This window comes from Hippocampus bargibanti, linkage group LG15 (genome assembly GCF_051943395.1).
Source record: "Hippocampus bargibanti isolate YZ-2025 linkage group LG15, ASM5194339v1, whole genome shotgun sequence".
NCBI lineage: Eukaryota > Metazoa > Chordata > Actinopteri > Syngnathiformes > Syngnathidae > Hippocampus > Hippocampus bargibanti.
Window position 1 is genome coordinate 631,093 of NC_142748.1, and position 22,865 is coordinate 653,957.

Sequence of the window (22,865 nt, forward strand, 5' to 3'; positions counted from 1 at the left end):
TAAAGGATTTTTTTTTTTTTTGATCAGGTCAGAATCAGAGACAGAAATGCAAGCACACACACACACACACACACACACACACACACACACACACACACACACACACACGACAAGCTTTCATAGTTCTATTTTAAGCACAGATGAAGTTGAGTGAACTGGAGCGGAGAAAACAAATACACATTTGCACAAGGAGATAGTCATCCACTCACAAGGCCCACACCTCAAGCACAGCTGAGGCCGGGCTGGAAGTGAACGGCACGCTAATCGTAACCCCCCTTTTGAAGAATGGTACAAAAATGTCCTGAATTCAGGAAAATGTGATGGTGGCCGGTATTTGTCATGATTTTTTTGACATTTGACAGCAACTACTTTGCACCAAATCAAAGTGCAAATGACTGCATTTGAAAGAAAAGCCACCCAGTCGCAAAAACGCTTTGCAAATACATTATACAACTCCCACAGATGGATTTATGCAATGAACTTTTTACACCTTTTGTTATTGTACCATCGCCTTAAAGGACAACCGACACTATTACATTTTTTTGTTTGTTTCCTGACACCAGAAAAACGTTTAATAGCATCTAAAATACCCAAAACACGCAGGCTGATATTTGTAGTCAAATGCAAAACACCAATAAAAATGACTTTAGGTGTCCCAAAACTGCCACAAAATGAGCTCGGAGATGCCGAGTTTCAGAAGGTCCCGCCCTCATGTTCGTGACGTCACTATTGGTCACACCCTGCCTTGCTCCAGAATCAAAACAATGGCTTCAGATTAGGAGAAGATGCTTTCTTGTTAGTCATCCAGTTCTGAATATGATTCAAATAGTTCTCAAGAGGAAAGCATACATGTTTGTCCTTCCATATCAATTTGAGGCGTCTGGAAAGCGCCCAGAAAATGCACAAGATGGTGGGAATTTGTGTCAACTAGTATCAAATAGTAGTCTTGCTGCAACACACAGCGATTCACTATCGCGTTACGTTTTTCCTTCTTATTTCGCAATCAACACGGTGTTTTCAGATGAAAAAAAGTACCCAAAATGCATTGTGTGTGGCTTTCTCGGTCAGGGGCGTTGCCTCCGTGACGTCACTTAGGGCATCGTCATCAACTCGAAAACGAGACTTCCTGAATACTCAGCGCGAGTCTTAAAAGGTAAAATATAGCTATATGCGGTGGAATCTTATTAAAATACGCTCAGTGGAAGTCATTCGAAGTGATTTTACAAATTATGGACGCAACTTGTCCGGAGGTGTCGGTTGTCCTTTAAAATTCACAATCATCACAACGTCTTGACACAATTTGTATCTTTTATGTATGATGCAATACGCTGCATTGAGTCAAAATGGACCCTGAGGCAGTCATACAACTTCAACGACTTAAATTCGCTTCACAATTCACGCATAGCGTACAGATAAGCAAAAAGCCAGTCTGTGTCGGTTACGCAAGAACAATTCTCAAGTAGGACTGGCACAAACAATTTGTTGTCTTGTTACTATTCATCGACGAATTGGATCATCATTTTCTTACAGCCTCAATTCTAGCTGGTATGTCCACATTAATAAGAAAAACATTTCAGATAGTAGCACATTCAACTAGCATGTTGCTAAATGACCTTCATTTAGCAACATTAAAGTCAAATCAAATCTAAGTTAAATCGAAAAAAAAAATTGATTAGATAGATTAGATGAGCCTTTCTTTGTCTCACAGTGGAGAAATTTGCATTTCACAGCAGCAAATACCAAATAAGAAATATATTTTCACTTAAGTGTAATTATATTATATATAATAATTAAGTATTTATAAACGCTAGTGGCCATCGCGTATACGGTAGCTATTGGTTCCATTTTTCAATGTGTACTCAACAGTTCGAGAAAAAAAACATTTATTATACATAAAATAAGGTAGATTTTGTGTAGTTTTAAGGGTTATTTAGTGGAAATTTCTTTTATGGGGACTTGGGAATGGATTATTCTCATTTTTAATGGTTTCTTATGGGAAATAAATGTTCGGAAGATGAACTTTTTGACTTACACACACTTTCTGGGAACAAATTAAGTTCGCAAACTGAGGTATCACTGTATTTGGATGCATGCGTGGCTTGAGGAGCCCGTGATGAGAAGAAAGGTGCGTCAGCGCAGAGCGACGATGCGTATGTGGAACTGTCGCGGCTTGGAATTGAAGCGGATTTACGTGAGACAGGAGATTTGAGACAATTTCTTTCGTCAATGGATGCTACAGCTTCGTGTTTGCTTTCAACATTTAGCTTGCGGCATATGTGCACATTTCACGACGACGTCTCTGATCCACTGGTGAGAAGGACACATTGATCCTCTCCTCTTCCATCTAGAACTGCTTCATACAACAAAGATGTTGCAAAGATTGAATTTTGTCTTTGTGTTGACCTATTATTTTGTTTTTTTTTTTTTTGTTCTTTTGACTTCAAGACAGTGGCTGCCTTTCCAGCAGATTCTGTATTTTGTTTTTCTACTTCTTCCTTTCCTCTTCCTTCCATAACTTTGCTGCTGTGAAATTTAAACTTCTCCACTGCGAGACTAATAAGGGCTAATGCAAAAGTTTTAGCACATCCGTGCAAATGATTGTGTACAATTCTCTTCTGTTCCGTTATATAAATCTTTAGAACGCTAAGTGACACAGTGTACAAGATTGGTGGCAAGAGACTTGACAACGGACTGGCTCAAACCCAGGAAAAGGTTGCGCTGCGATTGGTCATGATGTCATATTTAGTCGACGGCAAGTGTTGCAAAATGGCCGCCCACGACATAGTTTAATTTCAATCGCACAAGCGCAACATTAGTCAGAATGTCGTATGTAGACTACTGGGCTTAACATAGATATCATTGCTTTTCAGAAATTATGACTTTTTTTTGGTAATGTAAGCCGTTAAAGGCATCGCACAGAAAACAGGTGTCAAAGTCAAGACCCGCGGGCCAAATCCGGCCAGCCGCAGCATTTTATGTGGACCGCAAAAGCAAATCAGGCATGTCAAGTTCCATCATGCTTGCTAACGTCTGAAGCTAAATTTAAAATTGTCAAATTTAAGCCACAACGACACCAATTATTATGACTTAAAACGAGTTATTCATTCATTTGTCCGATGGTACGTATGTAATATGTGAAAGTGATTCACCATTTCGATAGATTCCCAATATTTATAAGGCAAAGCGTAACAACAACGTGGCCCACGACAAAAATAAGTTTGACACCCCTGACATAGAGCGCCATTCATCATTTTCACCGCAATATTTAACAGCATGCATGTATGTGTGTGTACAAATGTCAAGTCAAATATGTCTAAGTTATGGCTCACCTGTTCCATGATGTTGGGCGAGACTTGGGGTGTCTTCCAGCCGTCGCAAGCTTGTTAAAGTGGAAGAGGAGGTTTTACCTCTTGACAGGGTGGGGAGGTCTTCACACACACACACACACACACCGCAAATGAGCTATACTTGTCAACTCACATGACGACTTCCTTCTCTTCCTTAACTTACATTTTTTTTCTCCTCTTCTCTCCCATCCGATGTGCTATTTTGCTCTCAATCATTTGATGCCATTGAAGTCGAAAACTGAACTGTTTCAATCGTTCCCTAAAATGTATCCGTTTTATTGATATATAGCTTCCGTGTTCCCGTCATGGGTCCCTTTTCCTTCGCCTCTCGCTTTGTCTGTGCTGCCTTTTTTTTACCTCATCTAAATCCCTCCTGCTTTTTTTTCTCTCCTCTCTCCCGTGCTGTAGACAGCATTAGTGAGAGAACAGGATGAGGGGAAGGATCAGGGGGATCGAGTGCACGTACCATGTGACGTGATAGTAAAGTGGGATTCCCAGCTGTCACATTCGCACTCGCAAAGCTTCATAGACTCCTCATGTCAATCAAGAAAAATACATTCTTATTGTTCCTTTCTGAGCCGTAGCACGGTGTTAGTTATGTTGTGTGATATTGACCCGTAATTATATTTGTATAAAAGCAAACATCCCTTGTTCTTTTCATTTAAAACAAAAATAGGTATTTAATCATACAGGGTGTATAATTAATCTAGTACATTCTGGGTCATTATGTAAAATAGGTTGACGTAGCAGTTAATGTGATGGAAATCTCTTGGTCTTATTTGGATGCATTTGGAACTTATGCAGAACTAAATTTCAAATATGTTTTACTTTTTGGGAAACTGTCGCATCTCATTGACCGAAAACTGGTTTCTTAAGGATTATCTGAACAACGGATGGACTTTTATTGCACGGTTTATATGAAGTGGGTTTGTGGTAAGAAGCAACATAAATGTGTTCCAAAAAAATGACCTCCAACCCCCCCCAAAAAATAGCAACAACAACGTGATAAAGTCGACCTCGTACACAGTATTATTGTATCCTCATGGAATGTGGAAAAGGACATCCTGTGGCGTTTCCCTTTCAGCTGTATAGCTGGAAACTCCCACCCGACAACAAGAGAAATGGCCAGAAAGGCACATCTCAACTATAAATGTCCATCCATGCATGCTACCCCCTCAAAAAGATTTACAGTAAAGTCTCGTTATATCGATATTCAAGGGAGGCCGAAAAAATATCGATATAACCGATATCGATATAACGAGACTTTACTGTATTTCCTTCCTTGTGGACTGTGGTTCATTTCCTAAACGACCCCCCCCCCCCCAAAAAAAAAAAAATGTTTATGTTTTGGTTGACAGTTCCCCCAGCCCACCCGTCATATCAACAAAATATATTGTACTGTATATGTATTTGGAGTTGAATAGGAGTGATGTCGATTGAATAGTTTTTAAGTTTGTCAAGTCGGCGCAGCGTTTGTCGATCAGAGAGTAATGACAGGAAGATAAATGCCGCCATCTAGTGTACAATAACACTTTGCACTATTTTATCCAACGGCGGACGTAAAAAGTGAACGCTTGCCTGTTTAAATGCTCTGTACAATAAAAACAAAGCAGAGGGAGATATATCATTGAAAAAAAAACTGCGATGTCAAAAACACAATTAAACCAAAACAGTTTTTTTTTCCGAGCGGAAAAAAATTTCAAGAAAACAGCAGCTGGGGTGTTATGTTCAGAGTTATCCATAAACATTTATATCGAAATTAAATGAGAGTCGGCAAAAGACTGCCATCACTCATTAACCCCCCCAAAAAAACGAATTTAGCAGGATTTTCCTCATTTTGGACAGTATTTAGTACATTTAACACTTTAACAAAATATTTAATTCATTAATTACACTCCTGCCATATAAACGGTAGATGCTTGTATTTGAATATTTATCTTATTGTTTGTAATCTACTGTATGTCACCGTTGTGAGAGGATCACATATACACAGTAGTTCATTTCACTTACGCATTTAAGGTATTAAACGTTTGAAAAAAACGGATTAAGAGAGAGAGAGAAAGAATAATTTCTTCTTCACGAATTCACATTATTTAGAGAGACTAACAGTGAATACCTTGTGACGTATATCGATAAAATGTTGAAGAAATAGTTGTGTGGGGGAGGTGTTATAAAGTAATCGAGACTCAGTAAACACGTTGACTAAACTTGTTTTGGATATGTGTCTGTCAGCTGAGGTCGAGCATCATCATTCTTGCTTCGACGTCATAGCAGGGGACATCACGCTATCTTCACTGACCTCAATTCGGGCATTGCGCGCGACGCCCGGTTACTTTACACCGCGTCTAATGGTCGGTTGGATTCGTCAATGTATATATGTTCACAGCGCACGGTTAAAATGATCATAAATCAACAGACAGAGCTTCCTCATCCCCTCCGTTAAGGTTCGGCCCATTGACGTCAGCAGAGAGGACTCGCCGCGGCCGGTTGAGGCCACGCAGATGAAGGCTCCCGCAAATCACCGAGTCGCAGCGTGACCGCCGTGATTCGGACACCCTATCCCGACGCCATGCAAATACAAATATATCAGTTTCGACCTTGAAAGATATACAATCTGTTGAAACGACCCCAAAGTTTGACAAGTGCGACTCCCGGCCGTCAAATGGTAAGTCTTTTTCATTGGACCGTTAATAATGTCGCTCCACCTTTTCATAGTCTACTCTACAACATGAACGTGTTGAATTTCAATTAATTCCATAGAATATTAAAAAAGTCGACAAAATGCCATTGGTGCGGGTTAAGCCCAAATAATTAAAAAAAACTCATATTGCAAATGTCCCCACACAATGTGGAACCATTGAAGGCTTTCTTCTTAATTGTTTAGAATGCAGGACATTGATATACCAGCACGCAGTAAGTAATTAAATATGTAGCAAAATGTGATGTAATTAACATTTATGTGTATTTTGTTTGGACTAAATATAGATAGGGCGAGTTACCTATACAATAAATAAGTGAATGAACATTGTTGGTTATAAATAACATTGTTGGGAGGGCTGAGTGCACAGAAAGTTTGTTTGTTGCTTTAGTGGGAGTCATCCTTGCCTCACTGCTGCCAATTAATCAAACGTCACGATATCAAATTAATGTCCATCATGATGCTGGTGTGTAATAGTTATCATTTTGCATTTGACGATTTTTGGGTACGCTATAAAATATTTAATCGGTGCATATTCTTGCCACTGCTGGGTCATGATATCCACCGATGTGTGTGTATACACACACACATATACATGCATGCACAGATATCAGGTGTGCACAGATATCCCACATGCATGCATACATTTATGATATCTGTGCATGTATGCATACATGCACGTATGCATGTATGCATACATGCACAGATATCATACATGCACGTATGCATACATGCATACGTGCATGTATGCATACATGCACAGATATCATAAATGTATACATATACATATATATATATATATATACACACACACACATATATATATATATATATATACATATACACACACACACATATATATATACATATACACACACACACATATATACATATACACACACACACATATACACACACACACACACACACACACACACACACACACACACACACACACACACACACACACACACACATATATATATATATATATATATATATATATATATATATATATATATATATATATATATATATATATATATATCATGATTATTTCACAATATATCCTTTTTTGATGGGTAATAGAATTTACAGTGAGTCATTTCCACAATAGTGTCTTTGAATTATGTGTTTGCAAACTTGTGATCACATGCAGGCACAAAAGAAAAGTTTTTTTTTTTCAAATAGTGACATCATGACACAATGTGCAGCAGGGTGTACCGTTTAGTGTCTTGTTTTTTTTTTTTGAGCTTTGAATCAGTCATGCTTTGTCTAATAGATGAGTTGCTCGCCGAAGCGTTATGAGGGCACATGATGTCCCAGAGAGAACAGAAAAGAGGAGGTGGAAAACATGACGTCTCTAAAATACACCAAGACCCGAGTAGTCCGCGTCGTAAATACAGAGACTTTGCTTGCGATCCCTCCCTTCACTTATCTTGAAATATGCATGCATCGAAGTCGCTTCTCTTGAAAGGCAAACAAAACAATGGGTCACATTTATAAAAGTTCCAAGAAATGGATGGAGCAAGGATGATCTACTACCTGTGCGCACAGGTGCCTGCCAATTGTTCATTTTCTATATTGCTACTTTGACGCAATCGACCCAAAGAAATTAATGTAGCATGCTAATCACAGCAAATGCTGTGGTGAAATATCACCCTACTATCTTATCAATCACCAACAGTATACGGTATAGAGATCACGGAACAAACTTACTGGTAGGGTTGGGCATTGTTTGAATATGCACATTTCCAGTTCTTCCATTGGATTGCGGTTCCGAATGATTCTTGAAAGAAGAAAAAAAAGAGGGAAAATATTTAGAGCGAGGCAAATAATCTGACGAGAGAGTAGGCAGCTTGGCACTTGTTAAACATATAGCGGGCTTGCTAGGTAAATGCGTAACGGTGAGCCTGCTGGAGGGAAACGCCTCCCGTGCCAGCTGAGGCCCAAAACAGACATGACGCATTGATTCTATTGCCCGCTCAGACATCGTGTGAATATGAACGGGAACGTTTGTTTGTCAGTCTCCGTTTTGGGCTATCTGACAACCCGTCTAAGGTTGTTCGTTGACATTTTGTTCAAAGTCAGCCGGGACAGGTTCAAGCAAGAAATGGATGCTTAGATGATTATATTGAGTGTGAAAAGTGACACTGATCTGTTTGTAAATGAAATGTCATAGTTAAAGGACAACAGAAATCATTTTTGTTTCCTAACTGACATCAGAAAAACGATTTATAGCATCTAAAATACCCAAAACACGCAGGCTGATAGTTTTAGTCAAATACAAAACACCAATAAAAATGACTTAAGGTGTCCCAAAACTGCCACAAAATGAGCTCGGACGAAACTGGGGAGATTCAAAAAGTCCCACCCCCTTGTTGGTGACGTCATGCCAGGATACTCCTTCCCAAACTGCCTTGCTCCAGAATCAAAACAACGGCTTCAGATTGGGAGAAGATGCTTTCTTGTTACTCATCCAGGTGTGAATATGATTCAAATAGTTCTGAAGAGGAAAGCATACATGTTTGCAATCGATTAAAGAAGTCCTTCCGTATCAATTTGAGCCATTTGGATTCCAATGTAACGCTTAGAAAATGCACAAGATGGCGCCCAAGCTCCGTTGGAAATGGACTGATTTGTCTGCTGGGAATTTGTGTCAACTAGTATCAAATAGTAATAGTAAATATATGTTTTTTCCTTCTAATTTCGCCATCAACACAAAGTTTTCAGACCAAACAAAGTACCCAAAATGCATTGTGTGTCGCTTTCTCGGTCAGGGGCGTTCCCTCCGTGACGTCACGTACGGACTCGTCACCAACTCAAAAACAAGACTTCCGGAATATTCAGCGCGAGTCATAAAACATAAAATATGCCGATACGCTCAGTAGAAGTCAAGTGATTTGACAAATTATGGACGCAACTTGTCCTTTAAATATTAAATCTATCCAACTTCAGGATCTGAAGAGGGCGCTGTCCTTCCCACCCTATCCTGGGGATTACTTGCATCCGGTGGTGTATGCCTGCACAGCTGTCATGCTGCTGTGTCTGCTGGTCTCCATCATGACCTACTTAATCCATTCCAGGTGACCATCAAGGCATTCTTTCAAGAAAGCAATGATTGTGATGATTCTATTTCCACTACATTGTGTCTTTTTCCTCCAGCGTGATCCGCATCAGCAGAAAGGGATGGCACACGCTCCTCAACTTTTTGTTTCACACGGGATTGACGTTCGGCGTGTTCGCCGGGGGCATTAATCAGATCAACGTTCCTTTTATGTGTCAGATTGTAAGTTGCTTTTCACTACTTTGTTATCGCAAACATGGATGACCGATTTGTTACAGCAGCTCAGATTGAAACATTGGCGAAAAAGAAAACAAAAATGCTGGATTTGGTGCACATGGATCCATAGGGCCTCGCTGAGGAGTTGGAAAAGGTAGTGGGCAGGGTGCAAAGGGTCCAGTAGGATTTTCAATGCCCTTGTATTGCGAAAAGTGTGTATCCCCAAAATTTATTTCCCATAGGAAACCATTAAAATGAGAATAATCCGTTCCCAGGTCCCCATAAAACACCATTTTCTACTTTCTAATTTTCTAAGCCCAAAAACTACACAAAATATACCTTATTTTATGTATAATAAATGTGCTAGGGTATTAAAATTAAATAAATAAACTGTACTGTATAATGACGTCTTTTTATTTACCTTTGTGATGGTCGATGTTTTAACTGAAGACTGGGGGCGGGGAATAGAGGAACAAAACAAGCCGGCTGCCATTTTTCTTGTTAGGAGAGCGGGCTCGTTCGTGAACGACACATCACTCATTGTGACAGCTCCGTGTGTATCCCGAAAAATAGTTTGTATGTCAAGGTCAAATGTTCATAAATTTAACGTTTGTAAACCGAAAAGTTCGTAAGGCAACAACTTGGGCTCTGGTACCAGTCCTCCTCTTTCAATTGGTTGTTGTCAATTTGAATTTGCAATACTGTCAGAGGACATTTTTCTCTTGATGAGGATGACTGCTTCAGGCGTTGTGGGATTTTTTGTTTTAAAGCGACACTTGAAGGAATGAGCCCTTGGTATGAAGCCTATTATTTTAATCTCCATCAAGGGATCGGATCTCTCTGCTCTGATCGCATTGGAAATGCAAAAGTATATTAGAGCGAGTTGTTCCAAAGGGGGTTGGGGGCTCATAGAGTCATCAAAAGTACACTTATTAAGACTCAGCCCATCATCATTGGTCCAACGTACGTCAACCTTACAGTGGAGGGGTTCGGTCGCATGTTATTGCCATGCCTGCGTGGCTTTTCTCTGGGTATTCCGCTTTCCTCCCCACATCCCAAAAATATGAATGGCAGGCTAACAGAAAAAATTGTCCTTAAGTGCGAGTGTGAGCGTCAATGGTTGATCGTCGATGTGTCACCCTGCGATTGACTTGCAACCAGTTCAGGGTTGCCTTCAGTCCGAAGACGGTGGGGTTAGGATCCAGCATACCTGCTTCTTCCATGAATATACTGTAAAAGGATCAGAAAATGGCTGGATAATGTGTATTGATTAAAATCATCGCCCCCACCACTGGGTTTTATCGTGGCCACATCAAAACCGACAATGTGCATATTGACGCGTAAAATAAAACAATAATCTTACATCTGACAATGTTTAATTTTAGATTAAACTGTCTTGTGTAGTTGAAGGTATTCCAAAACTAAAATGAATCGGTAATAGTCCCGTATTTTCCACACTATAAGGCGCACCAAAAAGCCTTCTTTTTTTTCTTCAAAAGCTGACCATGCGCCTCATAATCAAGTGCGCCTTATATATGGATTTTTTTGAGAATATGTCATTCATTCAAAGTGCACTTTATAATCAGGAAAATACGCTACACAGATGCCCCTCCCCCCCAAAAAAATATATATATATCTATCCATACCGTTGTAGGATGAAGTGATTGTTGCATTCACATCTTCATCTCTCTTTAGGTTGGAATTATCCTCCAGTATGCTTCTTTGTCAACCATGCTATGGCTGACATTTACTGCCAGAAACATCTGTAACGATGTGTCCAAAGACCCTCTGAAGGCTTCAGGCTCAAACGGTCCCGTCGTGGCTGAAAGCAGAACAACGGTTCTCAGGTAAAAGAAAATAAAATACAAAATACAATACAAATACAACAAAGTACAATAAAATACTAAAAAAAAAATACAATAAAATTAAATACAATTAAATAAAATTAAGTAAATAGCAGCAAGTAAATTAACAATTAAATGAACAAATTAAAAAAAACCCAATAAATAAAAGAATAGAGAAATAAACAAATACTGTACATACATAAATAAATAGCAACAAGTAAATAAACCAATTAAAAAACCAAATAAATAAAAGAATAAGTACACAAAAAAACAAATACTGTACTTACATAAACACATAAATAGCAACAAGTAAATAAGGAAAAAAATGGACACATTGAAAAACAAAAAAAGTAAATACACAAACAAATACGTACATGCATAAATAGCAACAAGTAAATAAACAAAGAAATGAACAAACAAACAAGCAAATAAATACACAAATAAACCAAATTAAAAATACATTAATTAGACAAACGAATGAATAAATGAATGAAGAAATGAATAAATGAATGAATGAATAACCGAATAAATGAATACGTGAATGAATGAATATATGAATACATGACTAAATGAAAACATAAATAAATGAATACAAGAATCTTCTGCTTTTCCCTTGACGGGGTCGCCACAGCGAATCAGCGACCTCCATCTTCAGAGGTATGATCCGCATGTTTGTTTTGGCCCAGCTTTTACATCGGATGCCCTTCCTGACACAACCCTCTGTATTTATCCGGGCTTGGGACCGGCACAAGAAGACTTATGTCCCTTTGTGGCTACAGAACAAGCAACTATTACAGAGAAGACACCGAGAACAGACAATATTTCTTACTAGTGTCTATTTAAAAAAAAAAAAATCTTTGAATATTTCCAATGTGCTGCAACAACTCTAACATCATTCACATTATCCACTAAATTCGGACATAAACAGCAATTTGCCTGCGTAGACTTATACGATTGTTTCTTAAAAAAAAAAAAAAAAAAAGAGAGAATATGTTTGCTTACTGCTTCTTTTTAAATGTCGTTTAGAGTTTTACTCATGTTCTGGCGTTAGTAAATATTAGTCAATTAGTAAATAAATGAATGCATAAATGACTGAATAAATGAATAAATTCTACCGTTATTGGACAATGTTGTTGATTTAGTGTAGATTGTAATTTCCAAGCAAAGTATTGGTATGACTCCTAGCAGGTCATTGAAGGCAGCACACTTATTGACGTGCTTACAATGAGAATATGAAAAAATGAAACGGCCTCAAATGGAATGCATTTTTTTTCTATTTCCCCTCATCACTTGTGTAGATTCTACCTTATAAGCAATGGGATACCTCTCCTCATTGTTGGAATCACGGCAGCCTTTGGAATGGAAAACTATGGTAGCAGGGATGGCGCACTGTAGTAAGTCATTTGAATAAATGGACAATCCCCCAAAATGTATTTTTTCTTTCTTATGTTGATGTCTGTCTGTCTGTCTGTCTGTCTTTACAGTTGTTGGATGGCATGGGAACCGAGCCTGGGAGGATTCTATGCCCCCGCGAGTCTTTTGGTCTTCATCACGCTCGTGTACTTTTTGTGCACATACATCCGGCTGAGACGCCATCCCGAGAGGAAATACGAGCTGCGAGTTGTGACGGAGGAGCAGCGGCAGCGGCAGCGGCAGCGGTTGTCGCCTGCACACGGATCTGCCGGCGAGCGCGCGGGATTGATTCCCGGCGAATCCGAGCTTTCCAACGAGCACTCGCTTAAATCGCAGCTGTGGACCACCGTTTTCACCCTGTTTTTATTTCTCTCGACGTGGGCGTCGGGGGCCATGGCGGTGTCCCTTGGACGTTTCTGGGACATGATCTTCAGCTGTCTCTACGGGGCATTCTGCGTCACTCTCGGACTCTTTCTTCTCATCCAGCACTGTGCCAAACGTGACGACGTTTGGCACCGTTGGTGGGCTTGTTGCCCGGCCAAATCCAAGCTCGCCGAGGGACACGGCGAGAGACAAAGCCAGAGGCGGGAGCTCCATCAAGCGCGGCGCCACCCCGACTCCCTACGCTCGGCCAAAAAACCTCTTCTCTCCCCGCAGCTTGCGCAAAGCCTGTATCGTAACGACGCATCCCCGTCGCAAAATGTCACCCCCCGTCACGCCGCTTCTTGCTGCGCGGCGGCGACGACACCCGCCGCGGCGACGCCGGCGTCCCCTTTCGGGGAGCCGGCGCCCTCGCCGTCACGCCCCCTGGCTTTTTCCGACAAAGTCCCTCGTCCTTCGGCGCCGTCGCAGAGTTGCCCGATTGACAGAACCAAGTCGTTCAACTCATTCGATCGCCCTCGCCCGGGGAGCTCCCAGCTCGAAGTCCCGCACTCCGCACACTACCTGGAGGGATCAGCGGCGTCCACCGACCAGCACGCGGATCTACAAATTTCCCGCCCGAGCGCTCGCTTGGATCAGCAGCAGACATCCCGTCATAGTTTACGACACCAAACGTCTTGCCGCGACATCCAAGACTCTCTCGCATCAAGCCGCGGCCTCCTTCCGCCGTCTCATGGGACGGCTACTTGCCAGTGGCACCCGTACAAGTCGGCGGACCAGTTTGCGACCACGTCTTGCTCCGAAATGCCAGATTCCCGCGACTTGTTGTATTCCCGAGATTTCCAAACACCCGACTATATGTTGAAGATAGCAGAGAAGGACAAGGAGAGACAATGTGAAGAGGAAGAGGCGACATTTTTTCCAAGAAATACTTTGCCTCGGCAACATGTTACGATTAATCGGCGGGTGACGATTGGCAGAAACCGTAGCCTGCAGGAAGATAGTCTGTTTGGCTCCGACACAACTGGGAACATACGGACGGGACCTTGGAAGAACGAAACCACCGTGTAGGGATATGCAGTTGCTCTTTTAACTACACCTGGATCATGAGATGAGTCACGGATAAACAAACAATCAAAACAAAAGGACCAAAAATCATTACAAAATATTGTTTCATTAAAATATATGGAAATATTACTACACCTGGTTAATGAGGTGAGTCATCGATAAATAAACAAGCAAAAAAAGGTGGAAAAAAAACATTATTTTTTTTAATCAAAATATTTTCTGAAAATATACGGACTTTAAAGAAATATGACTACACCTGGTTAATGAGGTGAGTCAACGATAAATAAACAAGCAAAAAAAAAAAGAAACAAAATCATTAATAAATTTAAATCAAAACATTTTGAGAAAGAAACATTTGACTAGAAAGAAAAAAATTACTACACCTGGTTAATGGAGTGAGTCATTGATGAATACACAAGAAAAAATAAAAAAAAAATCATTAAAATTAAATTAAAAACATTTTCTGAAAAAATATGGACTTTAAAGAAAGATTAATACACCTGGTTAATGAGGCGAGTCCTTGAAAAAAAGGGGGGGGGGAATCATTTAAAAATATTTTCTGAAAATATATGGACTACAAAGAAGGATTACTACACGCGGTTAATAGGTGTGTCGTTGATGAATAAACAAGCAAATAAAAGGAAAAAAAACATTAAAAAATACATTTTAATCAAAATATTTTCTAAATAAATGTTGACTACTGTATAACAAAAGATTGCTACACTTGGTTGATGAGGTGAGTCGATAAATAAACAAGCAAAAAGGAAAAAAAAAGTCATTCAGAAATAAATGTCAATCAAAATATTTTCTAAAAAAATATTGACCATGAAGAAAGATTACTATACGTGGTTAATGAGGTTAGTTATTGATAAATAAACAAGCAAAAAAAAAAGGGGGGGGGGGGATCAATAAAAAATATTTTTTATTAAAATATTTTCTGAAAATATATGGACTATAAAGCAGAATTACTACGCCTGTCAATGAAAAGGTTTCTTCAGCCGTCATCTGTACTTCTTAGAAGGTGTTGGACGTTTCTCTTCTTATCCAAGAAGCTTCGTCAGCAAACTGCTGACGAAACTTTGCTGACGAAGCTTCTTGGATAAGAAGCGAAACGTCCGACACCTTCAAATTTGTACAGATGACGGCTGAAGAAACCTTTTCATCGATGGACCATTCCTGTACGACTGAGAGCTTCCACAGACGGATTACTACACCTGGTAAATAGGGAATCGTCGATAAATAAACAAGCAAAAAAAGAGAAAAAAAACATTAAAAAATAAATTGTAATAAAAATATGGACTTTAAAGAAATATTACTACACCTGGTTAATGAGGTGCTTCATTGATAAATAAACTGGAAAAGAAATGTTTAAAAAATATTTTAAATCAAAATATTTTCTGAAAAAATATGGACTTTAAAGACCCCCATATGATTGCGTCATTCCAAGGGAAAAATTGACCTAACTGGTTTGCCACAATGCGACAACAACAACAACAACATTGCCATATTGTTGCTATCAGCCACCAAGGTATCAATAAAAAGACTTGACGCTGGAAAAAAATTGGAAACGATGACACCTTTTTGGATGAAACGTCTTCAAGAAAACAAGAACAAGTCGAACGGCCTCACCATGTTTGCATCACATCATGACTTGAGTGACACAAACTGCAATTGGGAGTTTTCTTTGAACCCTTTGAGGCGACGACACGGTGGACGGCATGTTGTCAGGTTACAGGATGTGTGAAATAAGGTTAAACTATCGATTCTTTTGGGGGGTGGAAGCTGCGATTTGTGAATCGTTCTGACTGCAGGGATGCATCTGGGAAATGTTGCAAAATGGGGTAAGTTGGCCCCCTTGTGTCTGAAAAGGGGGCCAAATTCGAAAACTGAAGGGGCCCCATACACTGCAGAAGTATACACAACTGATTGAAATAAACAAAAACACATTCATTGAAGCATATATCTAAATGAAAAAAGAAACCCCCTTATGAGTAAAATCTATTTTTCTAATATATAAACAAACAATTTTAATTCATATATTACATACTGCATATTACATATATAGCACTTTAACAACAGATGAAGCTGTAACAAAACCCTTAACACGGACAACTATCATACACAGGAAATAAAGCAGTTACAAAGATTCAATTTAAGTCAAATGATTAATTCATATATTAACAAATTTTCTTCTTAATCCTGTGCTATTTCGATAATATACAGTATTACAGAGACTTAGCACAATATTACTTACTAGTGTCTATTTTTAAAAAAATCTGAAGATTTCCAATGTGCTGCAACACCTCTAACATCCCATTATCCACTAAATTCGAACATAAACGGCAATTTGCTGCAAAGAAACTACCCTGCGTAGACTTATTCGATTGTTTCTTAAAAAAAACGAGAATAAGTTTGCTTGCTGCTTCTTTTTAAATGAGTTTTACTCATGTTCTGGCGCTCCATATTACGACCATCCACCATGTTCGATGTAAATAATGCAAAGCACCATGGGTAAATGAATATCCGCCATGTTCGATGTCAATAATGCAATGCACCATGGGTAAATGAAGACTGTACGTGCACTGCATTCTGTTAGCCCTTTCGGTAGTTTCCGGCGGATCACGAAAAAGCCCGAGATATCCTCGACGACGACTTTCGACCGCACAAAAACAAATGCAAGGTGATGATTATGGTTAGATAGCGCGAAGAATGCAAGATGGCAGACGACCAAAGTTATTACCTCTGAAGGAAAACAAACAGTTTTTTTAAACAGAAGGAAGTCATAAGTGACGCAAAATATGTAGCAATATGCGCTAATCGTTAATAGACTTGCGTCGGTGTAGTGGAGTTACAAAGTTGCTCCAGTGGCTGTCAAAATACGTAAATTGCGTAAAGGCCCAGATGCATCCCTGTGACTGTTTCTATGGAAGAGAAATTAAATCGCTCACCCTCAGTCCGATGTGAATAACGACGAACTTGAGATGTTTTTTGTGCCATGATGACATGAAAATCTCTGCGTGTCTTCAACGTCTTGACTTTTTACAGAGGGATGACTTGAAAAGCATTTTGATGTGGCGCACCATCTTCTTCTGTGTCTTCTGTCCGTACGCTAAAATAAACACAGATTGGTCTGTTTTGAATTTAGGTTCGTTGGCAATGCTTTGAAACACACACATATACAGTGATACCTTGGCTTACGAACTTAATTAGTTCCCAGACAGTGTGTGTAAGTACAAAAGTGTGTATCCCAAAAAATAATTTCCCATAGGAAACCATTAAAATGACAATAATCCGTTCCCAGGTCCCCATAAAACCATTTTCTACTTTCTTATTTTCTAAGCCTTAAAACTACACAAAACATACCTTATTTTATGTATAATAAATGTGCTATGGTATTTTAATTAAAGAAATAAACTGTACTGTATAATAAAGTGGTTTTATTGACCTTTGTGATGGCCGTTGATGGCTTGATGGAATGGAATGGCCGCTTTCATCAGCATTAAACACTTGATGAGGAACGTAACCTTCTTCTTCCACCATCTTGAGGAATGATCCCTTGGAGATGCTTTCTCTGCCATCATTTTACCTTGTTCCACATCAATTGTGTTTTGTTTAGCTGGGTTGATAGCTTTTTGCATCAAGTGGACAGATGGCTTGTGCGGGCTGTTTGTGTAGCCTGATTGATGGGATATTTTAACCTTGCAGTCTACACTGCCTTTGAACTATCAAAGTTGAAACTCTCTCACTATCGTTTGCCTGGTTTAAACCACCCCCCCCCCTCACTGCTACGTTCTTGACCAATCACGTGGCTTAAACCGAAGACTGGGGGCAGGGAATAGAGGACAAAAACAGTCGACTGCCATTTTGTTGCTAAAAGAACGGGCTCGTTCGCAAACGACACATCACTCATTGAGGCAGCTCCGGGTACCCAAAAAAGTTCGTATGCCAAGGTAACATTTTCATAAATTTAACGTTCGTGAACTGAAAAGTTCGTAAGCCAAGGGGTTCGTAAACCGATGTATCACTGTACTCCTGAGTACTGACCACGATACGTGTTACACTGGAGACCACATTTTGAAAAAAACCCAAATCTGTCTGGTATTTACTAGTTTTCATATTCTGGTTTATTTAGTTAATTTTTTTTTTCTACACAGGCAATTTTGGTCCTCCACCATAATCTTCCCCTCCCCCAATGCACGCAAACGCTCTTCTCCTACACCCACCCACCCACGGGCCACTGGCTTGAACCACTTCAGCAGCAGAGTCAGAAAAATTTATGCTGACATCCCTGATGTGAACATGACCTATTTCAAAGCCCTCCAGAAGCTTCCAGACTTGGCTGCGTTACCGCCACTTTGAACAATTGCATATACCTGCAAATGTCCCCGTTGTGGGACGAATAAAGGTTTTCTGATTCTGAAAACAGACACATTATGTACTGATACAACCTTAAAACCTTGTAGAGCTAGCATTTTTTTAACCACCGCAAAAGAGACAGAAATTCAATGTTACCCGATGCTTCCTCCTGCGAAGATCTTTGCCTCCGTGAATGATTTTGTACTTCTCCACCCTCCGCTCCACTGCATCCAGCTGAAGATTTGTCAACAACTCCAGCGTGCCGACTCTTCTGTTCCGTCTGTTGCAACGTACATTACTGCCATTTAATTATTCATATGATTTTGTTTGTTAGGGAGACTGCGCATCATAGCAACACTTTTCATTGAAGAAAGTTTTTTGCATTATAGAGTTCTTAAATGTTGACATGTCCTTAGCCTTATTTGTCCACTATAAAAGACATACATTTTGTCAGATGATGGAAATTAATGTCAACTATAATGACGTTATTTGTTACAACCTATCAACGTGAGTTGTAACACACATCTAACAATTAAACTGTGCTTTAAAAAAATCCCTACTAATAAATAGACGGAAGCACCTTAATGAATAATACAGATGGAATCATAAATTTATAAAACTACAATCATATTCATCCATCCATCTTATAATTCACTTCTCCAAACAAAGGTCGCAAGGCGCCCTGGAGCTTATCTCATTTTCGGGTCGTAGGCAGGGAACGGCATACATTGATCATGGGCACACATTGATATTTGATCAATATTTGATCACAAATGTCATTTTTAAGGAGTTTCAGATGCTTCACCAGTCAGCTCAATTTTAAGGGGGCATGGACTGAATGTTACTGTATTATTATTATTCACAAGAACAGTGATTTTACAATGTTGTGAATTAAGGTCGATTGTATATTTTACAATCAAGCCATTTATACAAACACACTGGTACTGCAAATATACCAAAATCCTCACTAAAGCACCACAAGTAGCGGTAGTTCTCAACACAAAAATATACAGTATTTTCCGGTGTATAAGGTGCACTAAAAGCCTTCATTTTCTTCCGGGCCGTATAAACACGTGTGTCTTAGATGTAAAGTAATATTGATCCACAACAGGTGTGGCAAGTACTCCATTTTACACTGTAGAAGTAGTGCACGGTCCATGCAGGGAAATACAAAATGCAAGCCCAGCCAGTACTTTAGCGCCTTATAATGTGTGCCTTATATTTGGAATACTTTTAAAATTGTATATATTATATTTGTAACATGTTTTTCGTTCATTGGTGCGCCTTATAGTGCGGTGTCCCTTTTATATGGAAAAATACTGTACACCATTCATTAGCGGTGTGCCGTATACACCGGAAAATACAGTACAGTATCTTATTGGGCCTACTGTATGACAGATAAGCAATCTAAATTTAAACATATAAAATGCTTCATGTTCACAAGATTAAAAAAACTCAATATTTAAACCAAATCCAAAATAAATAAATGAATAACTACAAAGGAGTGTGTTGTCGGTATGACCGATGATTCGGTTGTGTGCTGCCCTCAAGTGGTGACTTTTAAACACTCAACTTTAGAAAACGTGAAAAAAATAACACGTAGCCGAACCATTACGCACAAGGCTCCTTTGTGGGAGAAAAGAACACAAAAATATCATTGGGAACCAGAAAAGGCATTCGCTGTTGGCCTAAACACTATAAGAAGCAGTGACATATATTCATACTTTATATGAAATTATAACAATTTCTTTCGATCCATCAATTATCTGAAGAGCTGCATCTCCACTACGGTCCTTTTTTTAACGACAAAAAAACCGACTCGTTTTTTGTCCGTTTTTAAAATCATCACGTACAGCATTTTGTATAAATTCCTAAAACTATCCAACTTGAAATTATTCTTCAAAAGAGCAATTTATAAGAGGCAAGTTCACATTTACCTGCGTGTGTACCTTGTTGGTTTGTCGTCACTGTCATCAACTCTGCAGTCGTCAGGTGCGAACCGACCGCAGCTGATTTGAGTGCTCAACAGGGAAAAGGGGAAACATAGCTCTTTAAGTCAAGTGACGACGAATGAACGGGATGTTGTTGTCGTTGCTTATTCGAGCAGACCGGGCAGAGGCTTCATTGGTTCTTATTTCAGCAACAAACCACATGTATTTTCATTTTGCACTCATGCTTGGAAACAAAGGCATCGACTTCACGAACCTTTTCAAACAGTTGAGATTTGACTTCACTTCCGGGTTGCCTCGCCCACCCACCAGTGTTCACACAATGAGTACAGTAATCCTTCGTTTTTCGCACTTAACGAGGACCAGGACCACCCGGGAAAGACGAAGATCCGCGAAGTAGAGTTATATAATACCCCGGTGAAAAGGCAGGGGGGGGGGGGGGGGTGTAAATATACGTTGGGTCATCCGCCGTAGCAACACAGCCCTTTTAAAGTCTACATGGTGTTTTAAAGGACAACCGACATCACTTTTTTGTTTTTTAACTGACATCAGATAAACGTTTTATAGCATCTGAAATACCCAAAACGTGCAGTATGATATTTTTAGTCAAATGCAAAACACCAATAAAAATGACTTAAAGTGTCCAAAATCTGCAAAGAATTGAGCTGCAAATTGGGCATTTTCAGAAGGTCCCGCCCCCAGTTCGTGACGTCACACCAAGACGTCTTGCATTACTGGTGAATCAAAACAATGGCTTCAGATTTGGAGAATATGCTTTCTTGTTATACATCCAGTTATGAATATGATTTAAATAGTTCTGAAGAGGAAAGCATACATGTTTGCAATCGATTAAAGAATTTATTTGTGTCATTTTGAGGCAACATTGGGGCAAAATCTGTCACCCAAAAAAAGAGGCACAAAATGGCGACCTCCTGTGGCCACCTCTGTTTCCACAGGCTGATAAATTCCTTATATGGCGCTTGGACACCCTCTTCTGGCCTTCTGGCGGCTTTTGGGTGCAACACGAGGTCCCCAGACCAAACAAGTACAGCAAAATACATTGACCGTGATTTTACGGTCAGGGGTGGTCCTTTAGTGACGTCACGTACGGACTCGTCACCAATAATAAAAAAAAAAAAAAAAAAAAAAAAAAAAAAAAGTACTTAAAACCCTGCACCTTCTTTATCTCTTCTCCCTGTAGCATCACTCTTGCACTTGGCTCCCTCTCATTCACACACATATATTCCGTCTTGCTGCGACTGATTTTCATTCCTCTCCTTTCCAGGGCATACCTCCACACCTCTAGTTTCTCCGCCACCTGTTCCCTGTTCTCGCTACAGATCACGATGTCATCTGCAAACATCATGGTCCAAGCAGATTGTTGTCTAACATCGTCTGTCAGCCTGTCCATCACCATCGCAAACAAGAAGGGGCTCAGAGCTGATCCCTGGTGGAGTCCCACCTCCACCTTGAATTCCTCCGTCACACCGACAGCGCACCTCACAACTGTCTTACAGTCACGATACATGTCTTGCGCCGCTCTGACATACTTTTCCGTCACTCCAGACTTCCTCCTGCAATGCCACAGCTCTTCTCTGGGCACCCTGTCATACGCTTTCTCCAGATCTACAAAGACACAATGTAATTCCTTCTGACCTTCTCTGTACTTCTCTATCAGCATTCTTAAAGCAAACATTGCATCTGTCGTACTCTTTTTTTTGGCATGAAGCCATACTGCTGCTCACAAATGTTCACTTCTGCTCTTAGTCTCGCTTCAACTACTCTTTCCCAGAGTTTCATTGTAACCCAGTCAGGAACACCACCGCCACCTCTCCAAGACACTTCCATACCTCGATTGGTAAATCATCAGGCCCGAGTGCCTTTGCCCCCTTCATCCTCTTCAGCGCCCTCCTCACTTCATCCTCGCTAATGCTTGCTACGTCTTGGTCCACAACAGTCATGTCTTCTACTCTTTGTTCCTTCTCATTTTCCTCATTCATCAATTCTACACACACACACACACACACACACACACACACACACACACACACACACACACACACACACACACACACACACACACACACACACACACACACACACACACACACACACACATATATATATATACACACACACATATACATATATACACATCTACATACAGACATATATACATACATACATATATACATACACATATATACATATACAGTAAAGTCTCGTTATATCGATATCGGATATATCGATAGTCCCGGTTATATCGATACTATTTCTATGCAGGCACGGAGAAAATTACATGCAAACAGGGTCGGATATATCGATAGTCCCGGTTATATCGATATTTTTTCGGACTCCCTTGAATATCGATATAACGAGACTTTACTGTATATATATATACACTTACTTACAGAGAAGACCTGAGAAATTTAGTTGCCGCCCTTTTTGCCAGTGCTTCTTTGACCACATCTTCATGAATTACAGTGTACGACATTCACATTTCAAAGACCTGTGCATGACTGAAAC

General features: G+C 39.8%; 2 protein-coding genes and 1 long non-coding RNA gene across 6 annotated transcripts in view; 2 read left to right on the plus strand and 1 right to left on the minus strand.

Moving 5' to 3' along the window:
- The window catches only part of LOC148887033 (rho GTPase-activating protein 23-like), a 40,181-nt gene extending 21,540 nt beyond the window's left edge, over nucleotides 1-18,641 (minus strand). Inside the window, exons 1-5 of one of the 4 annotated variants that reach the window (XM_089014679.1) lie at nucleotides 18,547-18,641; nucleotides 16,983-17,143; nucleotides 10,975-11,150; nucleotides 7,765-7,834; nucleotides 3,330-3,379 (exon numbers count right to left, since the gene is read on the minus strand). In XM_089014679.1, the coding sequence (XP_088870805.1) occupies nucleotides 3,330-3,379; nucleotides 7,765-7,834; nucleotides 10,975-11,001 (147 nt within the window). In that variant the 5' untranslated portion in view covers nucleotides 11,002-11,150; nucleotides 16,983-17,143; nucleotides 18,547-18,641. Of the gene's footprint in view, nucleotides 1-3,329; nucleotides 3,429-3,510; nucleotides 3,660-7,764; nucleotides 7,835-10,974; nucleotides 11,151-16,982; nucleotides 17,144-18,546 lie in introns of those variants that run through there. The other 3 variants (XM_089014680.1, XM_089014682.1, XM_089014681.1) reach the window with 3 other exon arrangements.
- On the plus strand, nucleotides 5,628-14,165 carry adgra1a (adhesion G protein-coupled receptor A1a). The gene is made up of 6 exons (XM_089014689.1): nucleotides 5,628-6,012; nucleotides 9,004-9,131; nucleotides 9,211-9,334; nucleotides 11,024-11,175; nucleotides 12,471-12,566; nucleotides 12,657-14,165. Exons 1-6 carry the CDS (start codon nucleotides 6,010-6,012, stop codon nucleotides 14,035-14,037), a joined length of 1,884 nt encoding a protein of 627 aa, XP_088870815.1. The 5' UTR covers nucleotides 5,628-6,009; the 3' UTR covers nucleotides 14,038-14,165.
- LOC148887035 (uncharacterized) lies at nucleotides 15,147-18,793 on the plus strand. Its single transcript, XR_016117276.1, has 2 exons — nucleotides 15,147-16,714; nucleotides 18,189-18,793. It is a non-coding gene; the product is annotated as an uncharacterized LOC148887035 (long non-coding RNA).
- Nucleotides 18,794-22,865: the final 4,072 nt, after the last annotated feature.